Source organism: Chelonia mydas, chromosome 8 (assembly GCF_015237465.2).
Source record: "Chelonia mydas isolate rCheMyd1 chromosome 8, rCheMyd1.pri.v2, whole genome shotgun sequence".
Taxonomy (NCBI): Eukaryota; Metazoa; Chordata; order Testudines; family Cheloniidae; genus Chelonia; species Chelonia mydas.
Window position 1 is genome coordinate 28,434,654 of NC_057854.1, and position 12,929 is coordinate 28,447,582.

The following is a 12,929-nucleotide window of genomic DNA, read 5'->3' on the forward strand; positions in this document are numbered from 1 at the left end:
GCGCGCGCTCGCGCTCTCTCTCTGGGAAGATTATAGATAAAAAAACTATGTAACTTGTAAGATGTTTAGCTACAGTACCATGGTGATAGTACAGAATAAAAACATAGGTAAGTAGTATTCTGAACCTCATTCCACTAATAGGGATGTTGAGACATCCCCTGATTTTACTCCCTGTAGCATTGCGGTAACATCTCTGTAGTCAGTGGAGTTCTCCAGTTTTACACGACTTTCAAATAGGAACTGAATATGGCTCTAGGTGGTTAAATGGCGTGGCCAATGACACATGATGCATGATACAATACAAAAAATACAAAAAGGTTGCATGTGCTGATAATGCTTCAAATAAAAACACCAAATGTATGTTTAATTTAAATGTATTAAAGCAGTTAGTACATGTTAAATAACTTACCAGTCTTATGAGAAGCAGATTATTGAGGTTTAACAACTGTGAAAAAGAGAATCGTCTATTAGTTGTGAAAACAAGTATAGTTAATAAGCAGTTATCTTATTTACATATTACAATGGTTATATTAAATTTAGATCAAATGATAGATTTAGGAAATCATACTTTAAACTGACCTGAAGGAACAATCCTGCACTGGCACATGAAGGACTAGGTGACATAATAGGTCTGTTCCAGTCTCTGACTTCTCTGATGCTGTGAAAGTGCCATTCAGATGTTTCACATGAGCAAGTTTGGTAGAGTTCTTAATCACCTAACCCTGCAGCCTGATTGCATAGCTTCCCTAAACAATTGGCATTTCTCAAGTAAAAGAATATGCCTAATAAAATGATTTGATTGCTGTGTCTAAAATGTATCTCTTAAGAAAGTGTAAACTGTGTTAGTTGTGTCGATGAAGTCTGCTAGCAGGTTGTTTTTTTAAAAAATACTTATTCACTTCTCCCACAACCAGAATTGACCCTACTCTTCTATTAAACACATAGAATAAGTGTTTATACGTGAGTGAGAACAAATTTCAGCACTGGATTGAGGAACTTGCAATAAGTGGGGTCTGGTATACTGCATTCCCAGCCTGTAAAAATGTCCTAATGCTGAGACACAAGGGCATCCAAGAACCTAACTGCCTCTGGAAAATGATCTGTGGTATTAGGACCTATGGATTTGCTGGGAGGGGTCTGTTCAAGCATTTGTCAAGGCATCAGGACTGGTGAATGAGCAGGGGAGTGTTTTGATGCCTCAGAGCACATCTAGGGGTTAAGACTCTAGAGAAGGCATCCAGACTGGTGAATGGAACTGAAGAGTGTGTTTTTGCTGCAAGGCACTGGGGCAGGTGAAAGCTGCAAGGAGAGCAGACATTATAAACAAAAGTGGCCTGGGTTTGGGGGCCAGGCTAGATTCACTGGGTGCCCCGACAAAACCATAATGACAGACCTGACAGCTTTATCTTATTCATGTCAGGCATCACACCTAGCAGAATAGTTTTTCCCTCTGTTTGTGTGACACAAATAAGTGCAAAAAGGGACACAAACACACATGCAGTGCTCCTGAACCTGTTCCCTATTATTACTGTTATTTAGCTGTAAATAGTGCTCATTAGCCTGTGATATCTTGAAAAGACCCTGATGAAACCTAATTCTCTGTTAACAAACTATTTTATTGTGATACTCTATGAAGAATAACAGGGAATCTTACCCCAAGAATCTGAAAGAAGAACAGAGAGATATTTTATCTGGCATTGTAGTGCAGGGGATATGCAGTATCCTCTCATTACCAAAAAAAAAGAGAAAAGAACACACCTATTGCTTATCCTAGAAATGTTTGCCATGTGCTAGGTAAATATAGAGAGAGAGAGATATTTTAATGACAGAGTACTAATTTCTCCATTTGGTTATACTGGAGCAATCCCTTTGTTTTAAGCGGGTTACACTGATGTAAATGAGGGAGAAGAACTTGGATCATAGATTCCAAACTTCCTTAGGCTGAGTTTCATTTACATTGCCAAAGGGGTATAAAGAGACCTTAGTGTAACTAAGAATCATGGCCTCTCCATTCAACATCTGACTTGGAGACAGTTGCCTCCTCCGTCATTTAACAAGAGAAGTCAAATATTCTGCTCTTCCTCCAGTTACATATTGACACTGCTGATCCTTAAAAAATCCTCTGCTCCTCATTGCCCTCTCTGTAAACACAGCTGAGGGCTGACTGCCATGTGTACACAAGCCAAAGACAATGTCACTCTCCATATAACTTCTAATACTTATTGATTGGCTTTTGTCGGGTTTATTCCGTTGCCACCCATTGTGTGTGAGAAAATGTTTAGTCATGCCCCACAAGGCTGCAGTGCCCTGTACACAAAGGACACAGTATCTGCTTCCAGAGCTGCCACTGCCTTACTGAACCTAATGCTTCTCTGGGCTTTTGCTCAGAGTCTGTTAGCTGTGCATCACTGTTACCAGTCTTGTTCCTGCTTTCTTTTTTGTTAGCTTTTTCATGAGCATTCATGTGGCCATTTATTTTATTTTAAATTTTGAGGGGTGGAATCTGTCCATCCATTCAGGTGTTTAGAAGGCAAGCATCATTGTAGTATTTGAGCACCTTAATGCTCATCTCTCTTTAAATGAACGGAAGCCCTGGCTAGACTCAAGCATAATGGTGTCAGGCACTTGTGCAGATTTTCTCCATACAGTTCCTTCATTGCCTCTCTCTCTTGACCTTATGAACCCTTGCTATTCCAGTCTTGGGCCTCTCTTGAGGAGAGATTGACAATCGTGATGAATTGTACATCCATTTTGTAATGCGGGCAAGTAATCCCTTGGGACTAGGCCTACCACACTCATTTCATTTGTGACTTGTGTCAGACTTGAACCTGTTTCTCCAGAGAGAAAATGCTAAAACACTAACCCACTGTGTCTTCTAGCCCTCCAGCAACTGGCCACTAATGAGCAATGTGAGTTCAACAAAGACCAGTTTGTGACATACATAGGTTTATGTTGCTGTGGTTAAACAAGAATATCTGCAGTTAAGAATCATGTTTCTAAGCTTAGTAATTACTGTCATTTAATAGGAATTGAATTTATATATAAATTCAGTTTTTTACAAAATCATTGTGCCTGGATTCGGTTATCATGTTTTTTGTAGCTAACAGGATGTTTATTTGTCAGGACAAAAATACAAAACTTCCTTCGGTTCATATGAGTGCTTCCATGAGTTGAGACAATATGCAGATCAGATAAAAGTTCAAAATAGAGAAATTTCCCTTAGTGTATGTACTCCAGAATTATATGCCACTATATGGCTTATTAGAAGTCTTTTCCTTCCCTAGAGCAGTGGCATTCAGGGAAGTCCTTGGCAGTATGGTTTTTGTAACAGGAAAACTCAATAGGCCTTATTTGAACTCATGCTGGTGTCAGGAGTAATTTCACTAAAGTCAATGTTAAATTGGTACGAGGTCAGAAGTGAAGCTCACAGTATTTCTGCTCTCCTACATGAGAATAACCCACAGTGGACAATGGGTCTATGGTATTTATTCTGTAATTCTTTTGTTGATATAAATTTGATGGATCAGCTTCTGCTCTCAGTCACACTGGAGTGAATCTGGAATAATGTCATAGAACTAACTAGCATTAGCTAGATTTAAACTGACGCAGCTCAGAGCAGAAGTTGACCTGGACTTTCTAAAAAGTTATCCCACCTTGGGAAGCAGTTATGCTTGACCACTGTTGGCAAGTGTAATGATCTGATAAATTTGCCTATGTAAAACTTAAGAATTGTGGTTGATTTTATGAAATTGCTGTATTATTGAATTCCTCAGTGTATGATGAACCAGCCATTTGCAGACAGGGCTGATGTCTCCCAGATCTGAGCTAGGGAGCTGTGACAGCAGCACCAAAGAGTCCTTACCCTGAATAGTCTTCCATTAGGCACCCTAGAACAATGGCGTGAGTGCAGTCTAAAGGCAACTAGTTCTAACCAGATTGTCTGCAGGCGGTGTGGTTGGAGCAGTGGAAAATACCCAGCAGAAAAGAAGAAACAAGGTATTAGAACGGGTTTTTAAAAACACAGCCTCTGTAAGATTCAGGAGAACACAATGGTACATGCACTCTGAGCTGAGGAACCTTCTGACTGCCAGACTTGAACATGCTAAAGGCAGCTTGGTGCATGAACATGAAGAGAGTCCATAACTGGAAGAGAAGGCTTAGTCGAATAGTAAGGTCCAGGATAGAGCATCTAGGACCCTGAAAAGACACTGACCAAATCCCAAAGGATGCACAAGAGGAGTGAGGAAACTGAGGCAGGGATTTGCATGAAGGTTTTGTTTTTCCATAGAACTGTATATCTCTTGTGGTATCTAAAAGTAAAGTATGGTTGGTTTAGAAATTCCTCTGCAAAGACTGTGTCTCACTTGCTTCAACTGTCATGTGTCCCTGAAGGGCTAAACTGTAAGCAAGAGTGGAGCTCTGGGGAAAGTGTGCTTAAGTGACTGGGCTGTGTTGGGAGATCAGCACTGGTCCTAGGTGATCATGGGGTCCCACTCCCTGGAAGTAGTTCTAGACAGAGAGTCTGTGCCTGGGAAGTGTGCCCAAGAGGCCAGAGCTAGAGGCTGTGGTTGGAGCCTCCCCATGTCCAAAGGGGTCCACCTAAGATTGCCAACTTTCTAATCACACAAAACCGAACACCCGAGGCCCCGCCCCTCGCTCACTACATTCCCCCTCCCTCAGTGGCTCGCTGTCCCCCACCCTCACTCACTTTCACTGGGCTGGGGCAGAGGCTTGGGTTGCGGGAGGGGATGAGGGCTCTGGCTGGGGGTGCGGTCTCTGGGGTGGGGCTGGGAATTTGAGGGGTTTGAGGTGCAGGAGGGGGCTCCAGGTTTGGGGCGGCTCAGGGCTGGGGCAGGGAGTTGGGGCACGGGCTTACCTCACGTGGCTCCCGGTCGACGGTGTATGGAGGCTAACACAGACTGCCTGCCTGTCCTGACACCGCGTTACGCGCATCCCAGAAGCGGCCAACAGCAAGTCCAGCGCTAGTAGGTGGGGGGGCAGGAGGCTCCGCATGCTGCTCTTACCTGCAGGCACCGCCCCCCCCAACTCTCATTGGCCAGTCCCCCCAGGCTGAGGAGCCGGACCTGCTGGCTGCTTCCGGGGCGCAGCGTGGTCGGTGGTGTTGACCGGAGCTGCCAGAGTCCAGTAGTTCCAGTCTTGGAAACTGGACACCTGGTCACCCTAGGTCCAACACAGCTGACTGGTGAGCATCCACAAGGGGTAGCTCCACCTGGACTGTGGCAAAAAGTAACAGCATGTCAGTGGTGAGGAAGATTAAGCCCCAGCATCAGTTTTCTCAGATGTAGTTTTTAAAGAACCAAAGTAGACCACAGGAGAAGTATAGGCACTCATTGGGCCAAATTTCACTGCTGGTGTAAGTGTGCACAACTTCTGAATATATCCCACTTTTTCTAATTACGAATGTATTCCTTTGCTGCAGGCATTCTTGTCTGATTAACAATACAAAAGGTTAATCATATAAATTTACCATCTCAGGGTCTTTTGAAGCTTGAGAGAATAGACGGCTTCTTTCTGTCACTACTCAGCTGCTTCTCACAGCTGCAATATACAATACCAAAGCTTAGCTTTTCTCCCAGACACATAATACAACCAAATTCCCATACAGTATTCTTAGCAGAAGATGAACATGTCTCCTGTTTACAAACGGGCTTACTTTTCTTAGTGGAGGTTCATCATGGATGTAAGTGCTAGATAGATGGGACATGCAGAAGATTGTCATCTTCTCCCTGTTGTCTCTATAAGGGCCAATGGTAGACATGCAAATCCCAGCCCTGTTAGGAGTGATTTATAATTGCTCCTTCCTAATATGCATCTATGATTAAAGCACAGAGCAGCAGAGTTTATTATGAAATCGTGGCACACTTGGAAGCAGATGGATCAGGGTTTGTCTTAACACCACGTTAATAAGATCTTTTTTAATTCCTTGTTTGAATTTACCTGGTAGTTATAAATTAGCAAATATACTACTCTTGGAAAGACTAACCACTAGTTATGTTTTCCTTATCTCTTTCTCATAAAAAAATAATGCTTCTTACTTGAAGCAATAGACTTTCATCTCTTAAAGTAAATGACCTATATTTAAGGTAACAATTGCAAGAGAAAATTAGGTACAATTTTGAACAGAAACAGCTTTCTGAGTGTTACTTCAGCATAGATACTATGAGTCTGATGGTCCCCTATCTAGGTTATTCCCACTACAGGCTCTTAAATTGATTGAAGTCTCACTCATTCTTTGTGTGGATTGATCCATCCAGACCAGTAAAAGTGTGTTGAGCCCTGAAACCTGCACATCACTACCAGAGGCAAGGACCATCCGTACAAAAGTCCTGTACTTCCTCATTACTGCCAGGCCTTCTCCAGGTCCTCTGAAACCAGCAGTGTAGCTTTCATGCTCACAACTCAGAATGGGGGAGCCCACATAAATTAATGATCACTTGGTCATTATTAGCTGGCACCAGTCTGGCCCATGTGCTTAGTGGAAAGATGGTGCCATGGAGAGCAGCTGCTCCCCTGCCTCTGGCCTGCTTCTCTGAACACTGTGGAGACCAAACCCTGCAGAGCACTTTCAGAGGGGTTTCCAAGAGGTTGAGAAGCAATGAAAAGCATGCTGCAGAGCCTGCAGCTCCATTCCATAGCCACCCAGTTGGGACCATTGGGTTCTTTTATCCTTCTGTATGGGGGCATGTGTTGTTCAAAGTTTTTATTTTTAATCTTAATTTGGAGCAGTCATGCCTATATTGATACTCTACATTCAGAGATAACTGCATGAACCATTTTCTATGCATTACTAATTACCTTTCCTGTGATCATTTTTTTGTCTTACACATCCCTATGTCAAATCTGTGAGCATATTGTTATGCTGGCTCTCAAGTGCTGGAGATGTGTTTTATTGGACACTGTCTATCTGTTTGTGACCATTTTAATTCTGTGGTGGATGCTTGTAATTTGGTGCATTGTCACTGAGACCTGATGTGGCAGAACTGAGCTATTAAAGGGACCATAACTAAAGTGTGGTGTGTGGCCCGCAAAATAATGGTGAGCCCCTCCTGCTGCTGTGCCATAGCTAGCAGAAAGTGTTCTCCTTGATGCTGTGTACGTTCTTTTGAGTGGCATCAGTGATGATCGTGGACAGACAAATAAATAAAATTCGCTTTGTTGGCACTTCAAACACAGCAGGAAACAAAATGAGCCACGGGGCTCTTATATGATGAAAGTATGGAAATTTATGCAAGTAACTTACATTTATGCAAGGGGAAGACGTGTATATAAATGTCTAGTGCAGCACCTGAAGGATGCACCCCAAGTCCTTGCCAAACAGACAAGACCAACATTTAATAGAGGAACAAAAAAGTATTTTCAAGTGTGTAATCTGATAACACAGTCAAGAGCAAAATCAAAATAAAAGCTGCTGGTGTCAGTTTAAATGTATGAAAATAAACACTAAATAATCCAGTGAGGAAATTCTGTTTGGGATCAATTGTGCTTTAGTGTATTTTAGATCTAATATAAGTTTATACTTCAGGAAGTATCACACTTCGTATTCAAAAATGCCATCTCTTTTTAACTTACTCTTTTAAGAAATTTGTATAATTTGGGGAATATTGAGAAACAAAGAGCTTGCTCCCAGTGTCTAAAATTGCTTGTCTGTATGTTTTTGTTTGTCCAGAGATGGATGATATGTTTTCCCATCGTGTTTTGTTATTTACTGTCCATGGTAAATGAACAAATATAAACCAAGTCAATGTGAGCCTGCTGCTTTTTTTAACACGTTAATTTGACCCTGGAACAAGCTGTTTTTACAACATCTTCTTGAAGTGGTTTAATTGAAAATGGCTGCTGCCCCTCCCATTTACTTTTTAATTTATGTATTGTATAGTTATTTTTCATTACTTTGTCTCTCCTGCAGCAATGCATCTGCTCGGACTAAACTGGCAGTTACAGCCAGCAGACGGACACACCTTTAACAATGGGATAAGAACTGGATTGCCAGGGACTGATGATGTAGCAACAATGCCATCTGGAGGCAAAGGTGAGGTTACAGCTGCATCTTTTGCAGTCTACGGTCTTGGAAACTCAAGCCAGACTTTTCTCACGGTGCTGTTTGTAATAAATGTACTTCAGGAAGAGGTATGCAAAAATATTTATTTATGACCTCTACATTCTGCTGCAGTAATCCTATACTGACTGGCTCTTTGCCTGGGTATAACCATCCAAATGCCTTCTCTACCTGTAGTAATTCACAAAAATCTTTAGACCCTGGACTCCAAGATACTAAATAAAGAGAATACTACCAAACATCCCAGGAAAAAGAAAAGGCTAGACACAGCATCAAAAAAAGAAATGCACTGTACTGTCTGCAAGGAAAGTGGAGAGAGCTTTGGCCCCTGCTGGGACCACATTTTACAATCTTGTCCTGATTTAGGCAAAGCTCTTATTGAAGTTACTGGGAATGCTGCCTGAGTAAGGACAGCAGAATTTGACTCCCTAGTGAATAAGCTTCCTGTTAGTATTAGTAAAGGGCAGTAGAGGAGATTATTCAAGCAGTCATGCTCCATATTATTCCAGGGAGAAAATAGAGACAATGGATGATGATAAGTGGGGGTGGAGTAGCAGGCAATGAGGAAGAATGCAGCATGAGAACAGCACATTGTATAGTTAAGAGAGTAACAAATTCAAGAGAGCATATTTCATGTACTGGCTTGTAACAACCTTTGTTCAGAAACGAAAAACATACGTCTTTTTCTGTATGACTGAGTGCAAAACTTCCTTTTGCTCTATTTTTATACCTCTCTTTTTATTGATTATTATAGTGATGTTATTAGTAATAATCAACACTGATCATTGTTTCAAAGCATTTCACAGTTCACTCTCAGATTGCCCTGTGAAGCAAGAAGGTCAAATGAGCAAACTGAGACACTGAAAGGAGGAATGACTTGTGCAAAGCTACAATATTAGTCAGTGGAAGTATTTTGGATACAGAACAGAACTGTGTGGCTCCTCTGACCTGTAGTTATGTGTTGGAATGTACACTATCACTGATCACTTCTGTGGTGAATGATATTGCAATGGGGGTGCCCAGTGCTCAAATAGAGTAATAGAGTAGGAAGTATAGAAAAGCTGGATCTGAGGTTAATGCCTGGGACTGGGAAGCAGGAGAGCTGAGTCCAATTCTCAACTGTGCCATATTCCTGTGGTGAATCCTTAGGCATGCCTTTGTGCCTCAGTTTCCCCATATGTTAAACAGAGGTATTAATATTTACCTCACAAGGGTGTTGTGAAGATGGACTTATTAATGGTGACAAAACACTTTTAGTTCTTCAGATGAAGGTGTATGGGCTTTCAGAGTTGCTGAGCACCTTCAGCTCCTGCAGAGTTAATCTGAAGTTATAGTGCTAAGCACTTCTAAAAATTAGACCCTAAGTACGATGCAGAATTATCATATTATATCACTGTTACATTTTGTCCAGTGTGTACAGGAGTGAGAGCCCCTATGTTACTAAATAGAAACATGAAGATCTTGTTGCTTTTACATGTTTTACTAAAGTGACTTAAATGTTAATAAAACCTTTGAAAAACAACACATTTAGGTAAGTATCCTTCCACCATTAAATATAATGAATGGCAGAATGTCTGAATGTAATGAATGACAGAAAAGCAGACCCTGATAGCAGAGAGGGTGTGAGAGGTTTTCTCCCCGCTCCCTTCATTTATATAATTTAAAGTTAATATTGCTAGTCCAGCACTTTTTAGGAAAGCCTCTGGCAGCTTTTCACATAACAGCCATTTCAGGTCTGCCCTTCCTGGCTGTGCAGAGTGACCTTTTATAATTGACATGGCTCAGGATGAAGCCAGTCCTTTTAAAACATTGGTCTTCCAAAGAAACCTTTAACCCTTCGTATGAAAACAGCCACTTATGTGTCATCACAGCGGGCAGGCCATTTAAAGGCAGTGCCACTTGTGGCAGTTGGAGGGGGGGAGAAGTTGCAGGGAGGGGAGGAACAAGCAGATATTTCTGACTGATCTGCCTATCTCTTATCCCTGGGCTAAATTCTGCTCTGAGTTTCACCAGTGTAAATCCAGAGTAACATAAATGATTTCACTAGTGTACACTGGCATAACTGAGAGCAGGAACTAGCCTTTTGATAATAAAATCATAATTCTTTATATTTATACACTGTAGCTCAGTGGAGGCTGGTGATGTCTGAACATGCTATAGCTAAATGAAAACAGGGCATGCTTACTGTTGCCTTAGAGTCCCAACACTCATTTAAAAACTGGGGGATTTGAGGAGGAGGGCAAAGGGAAATTTTATTCCTTCATGCAGGTAGCAATGCAGGTTCTCTCCATAATACTGAAGTGAGCACTGGGTGATCTGACTATCTAACTCATTTGCCTGCCTACCATATTGCCAGGTAGAAGTGTAGTGTGTGGGTTACAGGTCTTGTCCTCAAGCCATATCCTGCAATCAGCAGCAAGTACAAGCCATGAATGCACATGCTTAAAGAATCAGTAAAACTGCACCCACTCCACAGTGAATGCCCTTTGCCAGGAATCCTGCTGTGAATGGCAAGCATCTGTTTGCAGAAGCTGAGGATCTGCCCTGTAGTGTTTTTGTATACAAAAACAGTCTACAAATATTTCAAGGGAGTAAAAAAACTGATGATGGACAGATATCATTTAGCAGAGTAAAAAGAACTGGAATAATGGGGTGAAACTAATATAGGGGAAATATTGGCTGAATATCAGGAAAAGCTTCCTGACACTGAGGTCTATTAACCCTGTAGAACTGTCTCATAAGGAAATTGGTGGAAGCTTGGGACAATTAAAACTTAGACCGGGCAAACAATAATCACTGTACATTAGGGAATAAGCCTGCCATGGCAGAGCAATAGATTAAATGACCAATTAGAGCCTTTCCATTTCTGGATTCTCTGAGTCTGTGCCACAATGTGTCTTCAGTTTTAAAAATACTTTGGATGCTAGACACACATCTCCATAAAATGGGGACCTGCCATGTCCTTCATAACTGACAGAATATACTGTGTGAAAATCAACCTTAATCATCCCTCTCTAAACAGGTGATGTTTTATATAAACAAACTCCTTTGTCTGAGATTTAGAAAACCTTTCATTCTTTTATGACCTCATAATACATCTTCCCTAGTGTTACCACAATATTTTCTGTTTTCTGTTACTAAAATTTACTGATAAATGACACACTGCCTTGACTTATCATTCTAAATGTAATTATTATTGATTGCATTATGTCATAATATTCCATTGTACTCGGCACCGTACAAACACATAATAAGAGACAATCTCTGCCCCAGAGATCTTACAGTCTAATAGTCATTGTAGACAAAGATTTGATCCCTCATAGGCTCATTCAAACAGACAATCAACATATAAGGGCAATAAATTAAGTAACCACCTCCATTTTCCCTAAATTATACTGTATTTAATCATTTACTTTGATAATGTTTTAGTCAAGATACACCATGTTTTGCTGTGCAGGTTAATGTTATTAGGCGGCTACTGGGTAAATATACTGTAGGAGCAAATTAAAATGCAAGCAAGCAAAAATGCTGTAATTTGAATGCCATACAGGATTGCGAACCTGGTCTTCATAAATGCTCACATGCTGTGTTCCATCTTTGGAGGTGGATTGGGAAGGCAATGTAACCTGTATGATTTGATGTCTTAGTGGAAACAAAGCATTTGATTAAAATAAGAGACAACAGAATGTATAGGAGGTATTTTGTTTTATGTTATTTTGTTAGTGGCTGCAGCAGTAGTTTGTATAATTAAAGTCTATCTTGGTTACCTGTGTTATACCAACCGGAATGAAAGATGCATGTGGTGCTGCAAAAATTACTCACAGCATAATGTGTATTTTTTCTTGATTAAACATGCTGAACTCATAAATCTTAATTACATCTGCAGTGAAATGGTTTGCTAATAGTTCTGAAAAGGATGAGTCTTAACATACTATATCCACCAGAGCTTAGAGTTGTGTTTAGATTTTTAAATGAAGCAGGGGGTTAGTGGGGTGCCTATACTACCTAAACTCTTAAGGCCAAATTGTGCTTTGCCACAGTCAAACCCTTCGGAGCAGCCTGGGCAGAGATTCTCCTTCCAGAGTTCCTTTCCAAACTAGTCCATGATCTCAGTTCCCTTCCCCCAGGATGATATAGGCATGGGTGGTTAACCCACAAACTCCATGGATCAGTCAGTCCTGGGGGCCCTGTCCCTGCTCTTGGCACCTTCAGAGTATGGCTCTAGACTCTTGCCATCCCCAGGACCAAGCCATGTCCCACCCTCCGTGCAGCTCCCCAGACTCATGGAGGTCCAAGGATATATGGTGCCTGCTGCAGAGGTGGCTGTCTCACTCATCTACCTAAGCAGAGGCAGATCACACACAAGGGTTCCCTCCATGTGTGGAATTAGGAGATGTGACCCAGTTCCTCTTGCAGTACAGCTGCCTATAGGTTGCAAAACTACAGGTAATATTGAGCTTGGAAACGTTGCCTCCTCTTCACTTCACAAAACAAGACTCGTTATTACAGGAGCTTCCTTCCTGTCACTGGAGTTCGGGTTGTGTCATATCAGCCTCTCCACGCTAAACCCATATTTCCTAAAGTAAATTTATTTTATTTCGTTTGAAAAATATAGAATTTCCAGATGGATTTTGAGACAGTGTTTCATTTAATATTAGGAAGCTCTTTGGGGTACGGTTTGTATGGAAGATGCTACCCTGATAAAGTTGCACTGCACTAATATTTCCATTGAAAAGGCTTGTACAGAAATATATCTTTCTAAATAAAATTAAAACTATCTTTTTCTCCTTTCAAAAGAGCCAGAGGGCCCAGCCATTTGATGGACAAAAGGCCAGCTATGTTTTAGGATTAA

At 41.3% G+C, this 12,929-nt stretch overlaps 1 protein-coding gene across 3 annotated transcripts in view; it reads left to right on the plus strand.

The window, feature by feature from the left end:
- TENM2 (teneurin transmembrane protein 2) overlaps positions 1-12,929 on the plus strand; it is an 832,723-nt gene that overhangs the window by 650,751 nt on the left and 169,043 nt on the right. For all 3 annotated transcript variants that reach the window (XM_043521038.1, XM_037906816.2, XM_043521040.1), the window contains one exon: positions 7,928-8,050. In XM_043521038.1, the coding sequence (XP_043376973.1) occupies positions 7,928-8,050 (123 nt within the window). The remainder of the gene's footprint in view (positions 1-7,927; positions 8,051-12,929) is intronic.